Source organism: Cucumis melo, chromosome 11 (assembly GCF_025177605.1).
Source record: "Cucumis melo cultivar AY chromosome 11, USDA_Cmelo_AY_1.0, whole genome shotgun sequence".
Taxonomy (NCBI): Eukaryota; Viridiplantae; Streptophyta; class Magnoliopsida; order Cucurbitales; family Cucurbitaceae; genus Cucumis; species Cucumis melo.
This window is the reverse complement of record NC_066867.1, coordinates 25,599,806-25,615,998: the sequence shown is the minus strand read 5'-3', so window position 1 is coordinate 25,615,998 and position 16,193 is coordinate 25,599,806. Positions and strand designations below refer to the sequence as shown.

The following is a 16,193-nucleotide window of genomic DNA, read 5'->3' as shown; positions in this document are numbered from 1 at the left end:
TCCATATTTTATAATACAATTATTTGAACTTTTAACCCTACAAAATTGCAAAACTACTTATTGAATCTTCCTGGCTCAAGGTGAACCAAAAACTAACTTAAAATTACATAACCAAAAAGTGTTTTTTACTTTAATAAAATAGACATTACTTATTAAGTTAACTTAAAAAAAAACATTAGAATGTGTTTGAGCCTCCGATTTAGGGGAAAAACGGATTTTGGGTTAAACTTTGTTTGGCCTAAGTTTTTGTGTAAAAGAGGATTAGGGTTATCCTAATCTCCATCACCCTATCTTATCCTACCCTCATTCCATCCTACACCTGTCATAACCCTACCTTGAGCTGCCGGCTGAAATTCCCATTTTGATCTCTTTTTCTGTTCCTTTTTCTTCCCTTTCCCTCCAATTATCTTCCACTTTTCCCATCTCTTCTCCCTTCCTCTTCACTCTTAATCAAAATGAAACATTTTCCTCCCTTTTTCGAAGCATCGGGCCGTGTTGTTCATCTTCAATTTTTGCCCTACTCTTTCTGGTTCTTTTATCCATGCCCAACCCATTTCTGTTTTGCGACGGTTACGTTTCGACCTGCCTCCGAAACGATTCGATCAAAATCCATATCTTGTGTTTCGTTGACCGGTTGCGATGCATGTCATTGCCTTATGTAAATTAACTGTTATTTGCTTACTATGTTGAATTATAGTTTTGTTTATTTGTTCATTTGCATACTGCACATACCATGTCTTGACTTTTGCAATGTCATTTACATTAAATAGCTACTGTTTTAAGAAATTCTGCGCTCACATGTAGTTGTTTGGAATGTTTTAACCCCCTAAACATAAAACTATTGTTTATGATTTTTACTAACTTCCAATGGTTGCAAAAGAAATCCTGTGAACTTCATAAATTAATTGTGTTTTCATAACCGATAAAGAAATTAAACACAATGGGGAAACATAAATCAAGGTTATGTGAATTGTTAGAACATCAATACGTTTTTTACACATTATAGAATAGTTATAAACTTAGGTCTTTTATAGGATTTTTAGGTACAACTCGAACGTCTTTTTAGGATTCTTAGTAAGTTACGTAAGTTTGATGGATAAAAAAATCAAGTGAAAAGCTATTTCTAATGAAAATACGCATACTACCTAAATATGACTTTTTATAAGTGAAGTTAGTTTATTTTAAATGAAAATTGTAATTTATTGTGTTTGAATTCAACGATTGTTTTGAAAAAAAAAGGCAAAAAGTTGAAGATTTAGTTAACCACCACACTTAAAAAAAACCACAAAGTATGTTAACTCACCAAACTCTTTTCCGTTTTAAAAAAAATACTTTATATAAAGTGTGTGTCAAGTTTCATTATTTTCAAAATGGGTTTACAATAATATGTCGCAAAATTTTATACATGCTTTTTTCTACGCCTAAAGTGTTACAAATGTACTTAGTTCATTTACATAATGCGTTTACAAAAAAAAACTTCAACACATTCTTACAACCTATTTTTAACCAATATATATATATATATATATATATATATATATATATTTACAAACGCACTTAGTTAATAATCAAACATATTTTCTAATTCATATCAGAAAACGTATCTAAGAAAAATTTAGGATTATTATAACGACATAAATGAATATTTATCATTTAAAAAAAAATTATACTGTATTTTTTAAATTCATACATTAATATTCCTTATTAAAGTAAAAATTTATCATAAATCCAATAAACGAGTATTATCATAATACTACACTCATAACACTTTTTATAGCCGACATTTCGAAAGTCCTGACAGCCCATGTTATTAAAAACTTTTGGTATACGATCGTTTAAATTTGGCTATTGTTTGGCACACTATAGTTTAGATTTGGATAGCTAAATTTTAAAAATTTATTTATTTTTAATTCTATCATTTAATTTGGTTACACATTGTTTAGATTTTAACGATTTTTTTTTAAATTAGGTACACGATTGTTTAAATTCAGCTAAACTATTTTTTTCAAGATTATTTTGGTACACAATTGTTTAAATTTGTTTATAGGATCATTTATTTTTTTAAGATCCTTTGTACACGATCGTTTAGATTGAAATGCCAATCTAGACGATTTTTTTCAAGATTCTTTATACATGATCCTTAAGATTTGATTTTTTTTTTTGTACACGATCGTTCATATTTCGGTGGCGTAGAAAAAGACGATAACTAAATCTAAACGACGTAAAAAAAGAAGAGGAAAGAAGAAAGACGATGGAAAAAAATCGCAGCGGAAAAAAAAAAAAGAAAAAAAGAAAAAAAGAAAGACCATAGAAAGAAATTGTAGCGAAGAAGAAGAAAACAGAAAGACAAACCTTAAATATTTAAAATATGGCTAAGGTTTTGTTATACGGTCGTAAATATTCGAGTGATTTGTTATATTTAAGAAAATTTCACTTAATTTAATAAGTTATTGATTTACAATTTTCTTTTAAATTTTTATTTTAAAATTTTAAAATTGAAAAAATTACTATTAATATTATAGTTAGAATTATTGAAATGAAATGGACAAAAGAGGGAGAAAAAGAAAACTCTTTTATATACATTATAGAGTATCGATAGATGGTATAGATATAGATACGATCTTGCTCCAAATCTAAATAATTCTTTTCTAACATTCTCATTTAATTTGATTATTTAGATTATCTAAACAATGTTTTTTCAAATAATATACAATCAAATGACAGACAACAAGGGGAAGAAAGACATAGAGAAATACAAACTTAAATATTTAAAAATCGAACTTTATTATATTTATGAAAATCTTTCTAATACTTTATCATATTTGCAAATACTTTTTATCACTTAAATAATTTCTGTTAATTATTGGGTTTATGCCAATGTTTAAGAATTGTTTTTCTCAAATTTATACGAATTTATGATTCGACGATTTGAAGTATTGATTTGATCAGTAGTTTATGATATGTCTTTGCAGTCTGCTATCACTGTCAGCTCTAAAAGGTAAACATATAAAAAAGGAAAAGCAAAACCAAAGAGATGAGTTTCATCTCCATTTTCATCCACACAAAACCTCAACAATGGCATCTCCACGACTTCCACCTCCTCTTAATTCCCAATCCAATTCCTCATCCATGGCCTTCTTTCTTTCTCCTAACCTCATTCTTCCTTCTACATTCTATATCTCTTTCAAAAAACCCCTACCATGGCCCCTGTAGCCTCCATGTTCAACGGAGCACCCCTCGCGCCACCGCTCCATCTTCACTCAAGTCGCCACCATCCACTCACCTCGCCGGCGATGGTGCCGATTAACAATCGACGGTCGAGTTTCCGTCCCGGCAATGGCAGAGCCGCAACGGTGAGATGCGAGGGAATCGGAATTGGCGATTTCATCGGTGGCGACTTGCTTAAATTCGACCTAGGGCAATGGTTATCGGATGTGGAGGAACACAAAGCTTTAGCAATTTACTCACCGCATGAAGGCGGATACGAAGGCCGATACCTAAACCGCCTCCGTTACCAAGGCTATTACTTCCTCGATCTGTCTGCTCGCGGTCTCGGCGATCCTGAGACCACTCTCACCAAGATTCACCCTGTTTGCCCTGTCCGTTGAATCGAATCCTTACGGCTCATTCCATTTGATTAGTTTTATTTTTTTTCTCAGGTTTTGTTCGGTTGTTGTTCTTACTTTTTGGGGTTCGAAATGCAGGCTCATTTGGGGAAGCAGCCGATTGCACGGTGGTATTTTCCGCCGGAAGTTGATTACAGGCTGGCGGCACTGCCTCCGAACGCTAAGGGACTGGTCGTGTGGATAATCGAGGCTAAGGTGAGATTATTTGAACTGCATGCCATTAGATTAAACGGTTCAGAAAGAGGTAGTTTGAGAAAAAATGGATAACCGAATTGGAAACATTGATCAGGTTCTTTCCAAGGCGGAGTTGCAGTTCCTTGCTTTGCTGCCGACTCTCCGGCCGAAAGTCCGAGTCATCGCCGAGTGCGGGAATTGGTACGTTTCTTCGTTGGTCTAATTGTCCACTTCGGAATAAAGTGAAGTACAATGTGCAATACATAGTTTTATAAATTTTGTTCCAAAGTTAGAAAATTACCGTTCTTTTATCTTTTTCCTTCCAATTCTTTAGTTGGTCGAGAGGCTTTCAATTTTTTAGTTGGTCAGGAGGCTTAAAAGTATTTTCAAACAAGATTATTATACTTGATAAAAACATCCAAATAACATTTACCAAATATATTGATTTTCAATATAATCTCTATTAATATGTATGAAAATTTTTATAAATATTTTGGCTCATTTTTATTATATATGTAAATGCATCTACTTTGATCCTTCGTAAAGTTTTAACAAATAAATTTTGATGGAAGTTGAGATACTTTGAGGTCACCAACCTCAAGATTTCAATTTAAGAACAATATTTTGAAATGGAAAGTTTATGGCATGTTTAGAAACTTGGCCTTATTTTTGTTTGAACTTGAGAAATGATTGGTGTGAGATAACTATGGGGAAGAAGAAGATATCGTGTCCATTTGGATGAGGTTTCTAATCGGATATTTGAGGCGAGAAGTTGGTTATTATAATCATAGGTTATTATAGAGTTGGGTTATGATAGTTTGTGTTTAAGAGAGTAGACTATTGTAATTTGGATAATAATACTATGTATTTAATCTGTAAATTATTTTAGTTTGAGAAGAAAATAGTAAAAATTGTAATAAATAATAAGAATACGATGAAGGTGAAATAGTAAAAAAGTACCAAATAGTAAATAATATAGCAAATGAGAAGCTTTGAAATAATATTAAATGTAGTTAATTGAGAAGTACAAAATCGAATTTACTATAGCAAAAGACGATTGCTATAGTATTTGAGACTCATTGTCCCAAACATCTCCTAAATATTTATAATCGCTTAAAACTCAAAAGAACATAGGTCTACGATAATTAGCCAATGAACATAGATCAATAATGATGAACATGTACTAATATATAGTCCTCCTTTCAAAGTTTTGGGAGTTAAAATCTTAACCATCATTATATTCAGAAGAAGAGAGAAAAAAAATGGGGGTGGAGTAGGTGTTCAACTGTTTTGCCTACGTTTGTTTGCGAAATGATTTGAATATTGGGTATTAAGATTTGTAATGGTCCTTAGTCAGGAGCATGGTGATTTTTAAATAAGGGAAGCCTTTGGAAAAAATTCTTTATAGAAAAGCAAACAAAGAAATTAATCTGAAGGAATTCTTTTATTTATGAGGTCTTCTCGATATATATTAACATATTATTTTAGATTAACATAATATTATATCTTAAAACTAATCGACAATGAGATTCTCTTCCTCTCCCACATAAATATTATGTAAAGATTATGTCTTGTATGGATGAGTAACTCAAATATGTTATATAATGATTATAAGGTTTGTTACTTTCTAACGTGAGATACTCAGAATGGGAAGATTGACTTTGTTTTTGTAGGAGAAAATTCATGTGGAAACCGCTTAAGGAGATTGCAGGAGCTTGAAGACGCTTGTTGATGACCGGAAGAATAGAAGATTAATTCCTCCCTAAACATGAAGAATACAGTTTTTTTTTTTTTTTTTTTTTTAAATCTCAAGTTATTAACTCAAAATTATTGGTTAAATAGTTAAGCAGTGCACATTCCACCACTCCCCAAATTGAAAAGGAAGAAAATTAGTATTATTTAGAGTAAATTGCAAATAATTTTATTGTACTTTCATGCAATTATTATTACCTCAAAGAATGGCTTCCTTGGTGTCCAACTTTCTTTTGAGCTTTTAGTGTACCCACATGAGTTACTTTTAAGAGACTTAAAAAAAGAGTATAGCGAAGGTGACATGGTCTTTTTACAAACCAAAAAATGTCCTAAACCCTAAAAAATCAGGTAAAAAATTGTTGAATGACACTTTACTAACGTCAAATTCAGTTAAAATTACCAAAATATGCCCTCGTAAAGTGTCAAAGGTCGCACTTTCGTAAACGATTTAGAGCAATCATACGGCACTTGTTCCCACACTAGAACAAGTAAGCCAAACTCAATCCCAATAGCCTATGGTACAATGGACATATTTCACAACCTCCACCCCCCTGTTCGTGCGAAAATGATTTAGAAAATAGGTTTAGAGGAAAAAGTTTTCATAAACGTTAGAAAGCATGTTTGAGAAAAGGGAGATTGTTATAAGGCTATAAGCAACAAGGAACAACAATGGCATAACTCTCGGATGTGTGGATATGATGATCAGTCTTACTCTCCATATAGTACATTTTAAACAAAAAGAGAACTGGTAAGCTCACATATGTTGAAGAGTGAGATGACATACTTAATATAAATATTCAAAAAAATAAAAAAGGCGATGTAAGGTGTCGGAGCGGTCATGTGGTGATCACGAGCTCACATTCTCACTTTCTCCAAATCTCTTGCTCGATCTCACTCACTTTGTTTATCGCTTGCTCACTCTCGCTCTCTTTCTATCTCTTTCTCCCTTTCTTTCATTTTACAAACTCCAGTTTTGCAAAAGTTGGTCGAAGAAAAAGTTACCAGCATCATTGGCAGAGAAGAAGAACAATTGATGCCTCGCTGGTTGGTTTTTCAATGATAACAATAAGAATGAAAGTGAAAAGGAAAAAAGAATATAAGGTTAAGGTTGACCGTCATGCTTGACAAGAAGGAAAGAGAAAAAAAATCGAAGGATGCGAACAGAGAAGAATATGGAAAAGAAGAAATAAATCGATGACAGATTTGTACCTTTTCACTCCATAACAACAATGGAAGATCATTTAACATTTTGAGTATCTAAAAGCGGTTAATCATCCAAAGTCCCCTAATAGCTCTACTAACTCAATTTAAAGATAAAAATACTTAGAAATACAGTATATCATGTTAAAAACTCAAATTTTTAAAATTAAAACACCTATTATAAATTATAGACTATTTCAAAATAATAACAGTACAAAATAATAACAGTACAAATTTTGAAAATACTTAATTTTTTTTATAAGAAACAAGTATATTCATATAACAAAAAAGAGCAACCTAAGGGCAAGGGACAAGAGGGCCCTCCCAGGAGAAACTAAAAAATGATGGTCTTTCAATTGTTGAATATCATAGAAAGGCTATAATTACAAAAGTGTTTGGTGTAATTCGTACTCCACCAAGAAGCTGTGTGTTGCAACACAGTCCAAAAAAAAAAAAATCAAAGGAATTATAACTATCTTAAAAAAATTTACTATTCATTTCTTTCCAAATGCATCACAAAAGGGATCGAGTAGCACATCTCCATAAGATGTTTCCTTTTGAGCTATAACCTCTAATGTTGAGCCCTTCAATCAACCAACTTTCAACCTTACTGGGAAGACAAAGCTCCAAATCAAAAATTCTAAACAAAGTATTTCAAGCTTTCCTAGTAAGGAGACAGTGCAAAAATAAGTGGTCCAGGGTCTCCTCTTCTTTGAAACAAAGGCAACACATCGAGGGATTGAGCATATTGTATTGGAAATTTTTTTAGAGTTTCCCATTGGTGTTAAGGCTTCTGTAAGCGAGCGACCATTTAAGACTGCACCACCATTTGAGGGGGATTTCTTGGTTAAATTGAGAAAAGTAGACTTCGTAGTAAAGCTGCCATTAGGGTTAGGAGTCCATTTAAGACTATCACCACCATTTGAGGGGGCCCAAGAATGAAGAATTTTCAAAATTAAGGCCACATTGACAAGCTCGTTACCGAGCACATTTCTTCTAAGGCCCAAGTTTCACGAATGAGTAATAATACACCAACAGTCAGCCACAAAAGCACCCTTGTTTAATGATAAGGAGAATAAGTTGGGAAATTTTTCTGCAAACGGCTCCACATCACACCAATTGTCCTTCCAAAATCTGATTTTGGTTCCTTTTCCCAACACAAAAGCTGAGAATTTGAAGGTCTCATTGTGCTTCAAAATATCGGCCCGTAATCTGTAAGACTTTCCCCCTATTCGGATCTTTAGTAGATGACCCATTCTCCTCTAAGCTGTAAATGGCCACGATTAAGCGCCTCCATAAGGAGGCTTCTTGTAACGCCCCAAAATTAGATAATTTCGGAGTTAATTATCTTAGTTTTGTTTAATTAGATTTAATTTATTGGACGTTATTTTGAATTTATTTAATGAGAATTATTTGATTTTTGTGAGCATTGAAATTAATTAAATATTTGTTGGATGAATATTTAATTAATCCAACAAATATTTAATTAATTTCAATCCTCACAAAAATCAAATAATTTTTATTAAATGAATTCAAAATAACGTCCAATAAATTAAATCTAATTAAACAAAACTAAGATAATTAACTCCAAAAGTATCTTAATTTTGGGGGCGTTACAATCTTTCTTCCTTTAAGAAACTTTCGTTCTCGAAAATTCTAATCTTTGAACAACTTGGGATACTGAGCTCTCATGTCATAATTAATAACAATTTCTACCAAGCTCCACAATCTTTAATTATACACATTTATATATATATATATATATATATATATATATATATATATATATATATATATATATATATATATAATTAATCTAACACAAAATAAATTCCATAAAGTTCCAATTCCACTTAATGTAATACCCATAATAAGTTCCTTAAATTTTTGGGGTGTTATACTTCTTCCTTGCTTAACCTCTAAAATCAATTAATGAGAAGAGCAATACTCTTTCGCAAATGAGTCAATCCGCGGGCCACCATAACAGATCGGGCGAGAAGTACAATCCCAATTGACAATGTGGGCAACCGAATTAGTAGACTCTCCTGTCCAAACGAAGTTTCTAATCATCTTTTCCAATCTATTGATAACACCAACCGGAGCTTGAGCAAGGAAAAATAAATAGCAAGGAAGGCTATTAAGTACTGATTGCACAAGAATTAACCTACCATTTTTTGAGAGAGACACGTTCCTCCACCTATCGATTTTATATATGAGTTGCTCTTTAAGGGCATTTCTCATCTCTTTTCTATTACGACCCCCTCCAATAGAAAAGGCCAAGTAATTAAAAGGAAGAATATCAACCGAGCACCCTAGAGAATTAGTATAAGGAGTCAAATCATCACTGTTAAGGTTAATGCCGATCAAAGACGTTTTGAATCTGCTAAGGGATAAGCCAGCTCCTAGAAGAAAGATATTGATCACCTTCTACCATGTCTCCAAATTTTCATCCTCCCACGAAGAGAAAATGGAAGCCTTTTAAACTCCTTTTCTCATTACATTAGTGAATAAGGCAACTTAGAGCATCTTCCACAATCGTAAAAGGAAAAGGGGCAAGGAGATCACCATGATGAATGCCCCTTTTAGCAAGAATCTTTCCTCTAGGCCTACCATTGACAATAATGGAAAAATTAGTCGTCGACAAACAGTCCCAAATTCATCTCCTCCATCTCTTTACCAAAGCCTTTAAGTTTTATGGTCATATCCAAAAAGGACCAGTCTACCTTGTCTTAAGCTTTCTCCAAGTCAAACTTCAAAAGAATGTTTTTTCTGCCTTTTAAAGACCATTCGTCAACAACCTTAGAAGCAACCAAAATAGCATCAAGAATTTGTCTCCCCTCGACAAAATTCATTTGAGAATCACTAATTATCGAATGAAGGACTTTTTAAAGTCTTGTTGCGAGCACCTTGGAGATAACTTTATACAAGGAGGTAACTAAGCTTATGGGTCTGAAATCACTGACATGAGCCACCTCTTTCTTTTTGGGATGAGACAAACATAAGTCTCATCACATCTTCTATTAGTAATTTCGTTTCTAAAAAAATCATGGAACACCCTTACTAGGTCGGACTTCAGAATGTTCCAAGATTTTTTATAAAACTCTCCGGTCATTCCATCATGGTCGGAGGATTTAAGACATCCCATGTCAAAGATAACTTCTCTAATCTATTTTTCAGTAAAAGGGGCCTCAAGTAAGCTAGAATCCTGTAAGTTAAGGCCTTTCTACTTGAGATCGTCACAAATAAACAACAAAGAGATCCTTGTGTCATATAAGTTGGAAAAGAAACTAAGGATCTCATCCACAATCTCCTTCTCTATGACAAGAGTCTTCCCATCAATGCTCACAAAAGAAGAAATAAGACTTCTACTTTTACGAGTCGAAACCAATATGTGGAAGAAGCTTGAGTTCTCCTCCCTCTCTCTAAGCTATTGAAGTTTAGATTTCTGAATCCATAATTTCTGCTCTTTAACAATCAAATCAAACAAAGCCCCTCTACAAACTTCTCTTTTCGTCGCACTTTCCTCATTGAAAGAGCTCTACTCTTCAAGCGAATCAAGAGAGTTAATCTATCGATCAACACTTTTTTTTAGGAGAAAATGTTGCCAAATGTCTCCTTATTTCAACCCTTTAAGAGGACTTTCAGACCTTTTAATTTTTTTTCATGAAGGAAAAAATAGGCCAACCATCAACAATCAAACCACTCCACTGATTCTCAACATTTTTTAGGAAAAGATGATGATCCAATCAAGCATTTTCGAATATAAAAGGGGTAGGACCCCAAGACTGCGCCCCTAGTTTTAGAAGAATCGGAAAGTGATTTGAGGTGGTATGTGAAAGTCTTTCCATACTAACTTCTTTGAAAAAATCAACCCAAGGCTTGGATAGAAGAAATCTGTCGATCTTTGAAGCAGCCGGCCTAATCCCAGAACAGGACCAAGAGAACAAGCCATTTCGAAAGGGAATATCTTCGAATTATGGTGTAAACATCAAATTTAGGGGAAACTAATCTACAGTATAAGAATAACAAGAGTGAAAGAGAAAATTTCAAATGCAAAATGGAATTAAGGTCAGGTGGCTCTCCAGCCATTATGTAAGTATAATACAATTTATGTGTTGGTGAAAATCCATGTTAGTGCAAATAAAGGCATCTCCATGATCATGACAAGCATTATATGCTATCTAAACAAAATGACCAGTTTCAGATGCAATAACAAAACAAGTTAGCACGAGATTGAATTTGATGATGCGAAGAAGGAAAATAAATTCTAGAGAAACCTAACTCAAGCTTCCAGCAAAATAATCGGATTAAACTTAGAAATTTCAATACAATGAATGAATTTCACGTCCAGCCTAAACGATTACATACTTCAGCTTCCAAAAACACCGTGCCAAATTTATCATAGATTAAACCAAATGGTTCGTTCTGGTAATAGGTAAGATAGACAATAACCAAATTCCAGTCGTAACATGAAGTTTCACTTCGTGAAATTCTATGTCATCTGAACTCGAATGCATCAAAGAGCCATAAGAATCTTGAAAATTTGAGGAGTTAGCATACCTTTTTGGGGACATTGTAGTCGACTATGAAGAAGCCTAGTTTCTCGACGGAAAGAGCAAGGTCGTTCAAACTAGAACCGTTGATGATTGTGACATCGATAATGGATGCTCGAAGCTTGACATCGCCGGCGTTAATAGCCAAAGTAGAGGTGGCGCTGCTTTTGGAAGTCGAGACGATCGGGGAAGACGAATATGAAAGAGATCGACGATGGGTTACTTTTTGCGAGAGGGGGAGACGCGCAAAAATGAAGGAAAAAGCGTGAGTCTCTCGAGTATCTAGGGCTTTTGTTAAATAAAATATTTGATGGAAGACGACGACGATCGAAGATGGAAGACTACGGCCGAAGATGGAAGATGACGTTCAACAAACTCAATATGGCCGAAGATGGAAGACGGCCAAAGACAAAGCGACATTCGAGAAAATGGAGCAACGTTTGGCAATGGGGGAGACGAGCGAGGCACAAAAATTTTGAGCAGGTGCGTGATTGGGATTGTAATTTTTAATATTTTAGTTTAGGGATTGTAATTTTTTTAAAAAATCAATATTTTAATTAAAAAGTTAATATTGACGTTTCTAAAACGTCAAGAAATATTGAAAATAACTCCCTCCGCTTTTTATAAAAATTCTTGACGTTTTAAACCGTCAAGAATTTAATTGATATAACTTGACGTTTTTAAAACGTCAAGAAAAAATACATTTATTTGACGTTTACAAAACGTCAAGAATCTTGAAATTATAAATGTTCTTGACGTTTTATAAAACGTCAAGAATTTAATAGATAATCCTGACGTTTTTAAAACGTCAAGAAAAAAATTATATTCCTTGACGTTTAAAAAACGTCAAGAAAGCTAAAAATTGATTTTTCATAAAAATTCTTGACGGTTTCTCCTTCCAATCACCCCTTTCTTGACGGGTTTTTCAAAAAACGTCAAAAAATAAAATCTACAACCGTCAAGAAAGGTCTTTTTTCTAGTAGTGCCTCCTCAATCAAACTATTAAAACGAACCATACATCTAGTAGGACGAACGCCGAAGCTTTTCTCATTTAACCATTTGACTACATTGAAATCACCCTCAATACACTAGTTTTCGTTGCACATACCATATAAGCCAGAAAGCTCCCACCAAAATTGGTCTGTGAGTCTATAAGATGAAGGATCGTACACACCCGTGATCCAACCAGAGAAGCTAGTGTTAAACTTACAACGAATAGAAATAGAGAACTGATCTTGAATAGAGTCAACCACCGTGATCGAATCCTCTTTCCACAATATAAGGATACCACCCGAAGAACTATAAGCCTGTAAAGCTGCCCACCCAACACAACAACTACTCCAAACCGACTTAACCAAATGATTATCGACAGTACTAACTTTAGACTCCTAGAGAATAACCATATATAGATTGAACTTCACAAGCAAGTCTTTTATAACCACTCTTTTGGGGAGAGCATTAAAACCCCTTACATTCCAGGGGAGAATTAACATAGCTTACCGGAGCCTGGAATTACTAGCTTTTGCATCTTAAGCTTACCTTTCCCATATACCTAGCAAAGCTTTAACTTCTCTAGTGAGCTTCTTGTTGCTATTTAAAGAGGCCTCACCCTTTCTCTGCAGTTTCCCTTCTTTCTTTTGCATAAAGGCAACTGGTTCCAGTTCTGTTACACTTTCAATTTCAATTGTCTCTTCATTGGGCAATGGAAGAATGATATTTTCCTCTAAAGCCATTAGTTGAAGGCCCTCTTTTCTAATTCTGTCAGTGGAACTATCGTTATGGAAAATTCTATGGACGTTGGGAGAAAAATCAGGAATGTGCTGTGAATCTTCAACTTTAAGTGGGGCAAATTTATTTTCAGAGATAAGACTGCTAGGACTAGAAATAGAAACGTTCAAAATTGCATCTGTTTCATCATTGATGCAAACTGAGGGAGAAGTTGAAGTTGAAGGGCCTACATTTTGTTTTGTGGAGCAAATCACACTTTTTTTTAAAAAGGGTCGAATCTTGTCTTTTTCTGCAAACTTAATTTTTTTAAGCTAGGAGATTTTCTGGAATGGAGGATGGACTACAAAGGGGGAATTGAGACTTATCTTTAATAACTATCCCAGGGTGGGTTTTAATGGGGATGAGCTTTTGAGCAGTAACTTCATCCACAACAACACCTTTCCCTTTTAAATTAGAAAAACCCAAACTATTAGCCAAGCCCAATAGGATTTGATTGAGTGCCAAGTTTAAATTCGGTTCTCTTGCATCTACTTTAGATTGCAAAAAAGGATGAGAAATCTCAGCTTCTTCTATCGTCGTACTCACCAAACTAGATGTTTAAGTAACGTAGATTGACATCCTCGAATTCGACCTTTCCATGTGCTAGATATCAACAGGGTTCAGATCTGGGCCATTCAGGCCTTTGAAGAATTTAGTAGCTTCTTCTAGTGAGAAGGATCCATGAATTTCGGCAACTTTATCAATTAGAAGAATGAGATCTTGGAAGGAAGCCACCTACACAAGGAAAGATTCAGAACCATCTATCAAATCAAATTCAATCGAAATAAAGCCACAATAATTTCCCTTAACTTTGATCATCACTTCCAGACATTTAATGAGACTCGAATTATCATCCGCAAAATCAATGAAGCCTCCAAACTTATCATTGACCCGCTTAAACACCTCCTCATTCCATAAATGCAGAGGAAGTTCCTTAGTTTAATCCAACCTCCATAAGAGGGAGCAAGCAACATTCTCCCATGTTTTTTTGGATCTCATATTTCCATTTTCAAAGTTAGCGAACCATAGGTAGCCCAACCTTTGTTCATCGTGAGAAGTCACTACAAAAAATTGAGAGGTTCCTAATGCACAAAATAGTGTCGAAAGAAGGAACGTCGAGACAAATGGTTATTTCTGACATCGTGTTTCATACGTTGGGACATGGTAAAAATATTATTTTAATATTATCTTTTATCGACGTGCTCTGAAGAACGTCGAAAAACAAGAAGCCATTCTCGACGATTCTCAACCGACATCGAAAATAGGAATATAGTTCTTGACGGCTTGCTTGGGGCATTGGGATAAACCCAAACATTAATTATGTGTCAGAGCACGATTCTGGACGCTCCATGCATGATGTCGAGAATGAAAACACTTGTTCTCGACGATTCTCAACCGGTGTCGGAAATAGGTAACATAGTTCCTGATGGCTTGCATAGGCGTTGAGATAAACTCAAACATTAACTATGTGTCAGAGCAAGATTTCTGACGCCCATGCATGGCGTTGGAAATGGTTTACCTACTCCCAATGCCATTAGTGATTCGTCAGAACTATTTCTAACTATTTCCGACGAAACGCTAATGGCATCGGGAGTTCCCCTATATATTTTGTTTCAATTCTCTAAAAGAAAGAACTGAAATTTTGAAGAGAAAGAGAGGAGAAGAAGAAAAGACTTTGCCACACTCGTCGTGCCTTGCCCTTGTCGCCGTTCTTCTATTTTTTGTAAGTTTTAAACTATTTCTTGTTATAAAGTGTAATTTCAGTTCTCATTTATTTGGAAAACTTAACCAAATAAAGCCCTAAATTTTTTTCATAAATCCAACAAAAAAAATCAAATATGATGTAAAATTGTTCTTAATTAATGGGTACAATTGACCATTGATAATTAAAAACTCTCACATCTCATAAATTCTGAAAAAAAAAACAAATAAAACAAAGTTGTACAACTTTTATTGAGAGCCTTTTATTCCATAAGTGATATATGTTTGTCTAACAACGTTTTGTATGGTAAAAATTGCATAATATTATCGTTGATGTGGAAATTGAGTATAAATAACTCATGTTGGAATGGTACTTATATGAAGTAAACTTAGTGTTTAAAATCATATTTCAAAAATAATAATTTAAAATTATTGATATGGTTTATTATAGAGGTACAATAATGTGTATTTATATAGTTATATTTTAAAAGATTGTTAGAAGTCTATGGTGGTGATTCCAGTACCGGCCAACAGTGACCACCAGTGTCATGTCATCATTTGAATCATACGATTTTGAATGTATATTGATGGTTGTTCTGTTGTGTTGTATGTATATTAAAATTATGATGGTTATTCTGTTGTATGTATATTGATGCTTTTGAGTGTATATTGTATGTAGTTTTGATATCAAACTTGTGTATCTCAGCAATGGAGGAACTCAAACAGAGGAAGGGAAGTTGAACATTATTTTAGCTAGTATGATCATAGAGACATGGACAACATGTGTAAAGAGGGTAGTTGGACATTATTACGAGTCGCGTCCAGAGAAATATAAGCTTGCTTCAAACAGAAAGAACCTTTACTCAGGTAGTTCAGAAAATTGATTTGGAAGAGAGGAGCAGAAAATGACAAGATCGAGAACTAAATAGGCAAGCCATAGAAAGTTTCCCACTTGTGTATTAAGTAAATGTAATTGATAGCTTTTTTAATAATCAATCATATTTACCTAATAACCAAGTGAGAAATTTTCTATGGCTTATCTGTTCGGTTCTCGATCTTGTCATTTTCTGCTCTTCTCTTTTCGATCAATTTTCTTGAACCACAGAGTAAGAGTTGTTTCTATTTGAAGCAATCTCGTGTTTCTTCTGACGCAACTCGTAACAATGTTCAACTTTTCTCTTTGCACATTCTGCCCATGTCCCTGAGATCATACTAGCTACGGTGATGTTGAGGCAATGTGCAAAAGTTGAGAAACTGGCGTCAACGCTTAAAATTATGTTTAAGTTTTCATTTTTACTTTGTATTATTTACGTAATTTATATTTGAATTACTTGAACTACCTACGAACGTGTACTTTTTTAATATTTGAATTAATAATAAATTCGATTTGGTGTTTTAATAATTTCTTTTCAATTTTACG

The 16,193-nt window shown here is 33.9% G+C and overlaps 1 protein-coding gene across 1 annotated transcript; it reads left to right on the top strand.

The window, feature by feature from the left end:
* The first annotated feature begins 3,027 nt into the window (after positions 1-3,027).
* Positions 3,028-5,778, top strand: LOC103496258 (NAD(P)H-quinone oxidoreductase subunit N, chloroplastic). The gene is made up of 4 exons (XM_008458040.3): positions 3,028-3,599; positions 3,705-3,821; positions 3,916-4,001; positions 5,474-5,778. The coding sequence occupies exons 1-4, from the start codon at positions 3,201-3,203 to the stop codon at positions 5,517-5,519; spliced, it is 648 nt and encodes a 215-aa protein (XP_008456262.1). The 5' UTR covers positions 3,028-3,200; the 3' UTR covers positions 5,520-5,778.
* Positions 5,779-16,193: the final 10,415 nt, after the last annotated feature.

Coding starts and splice junctions, on each gene's coding strand:
- LOC103496258 (XM_008458040.3), top strand. CDS start 3,201: ATGGCCCCTGTAGCCTCCATGTTCAACGGAGCACCCCTCGCGCCACCG. Junction 3,600..3,704: donor AGATTCACCCTGTTTGCCCT/GTCCGTTGAATC, acceptor TTCGAAATGCAG/GCTCATTTGGGGAAGCAGCC. Junction 3,822..3,915: donor TGTGGATAATCGAGGCTAAG/GTGAGATTATTT, acceptor AACATTGATCAG/GTTCTTTCCAAGGCGGAGTT.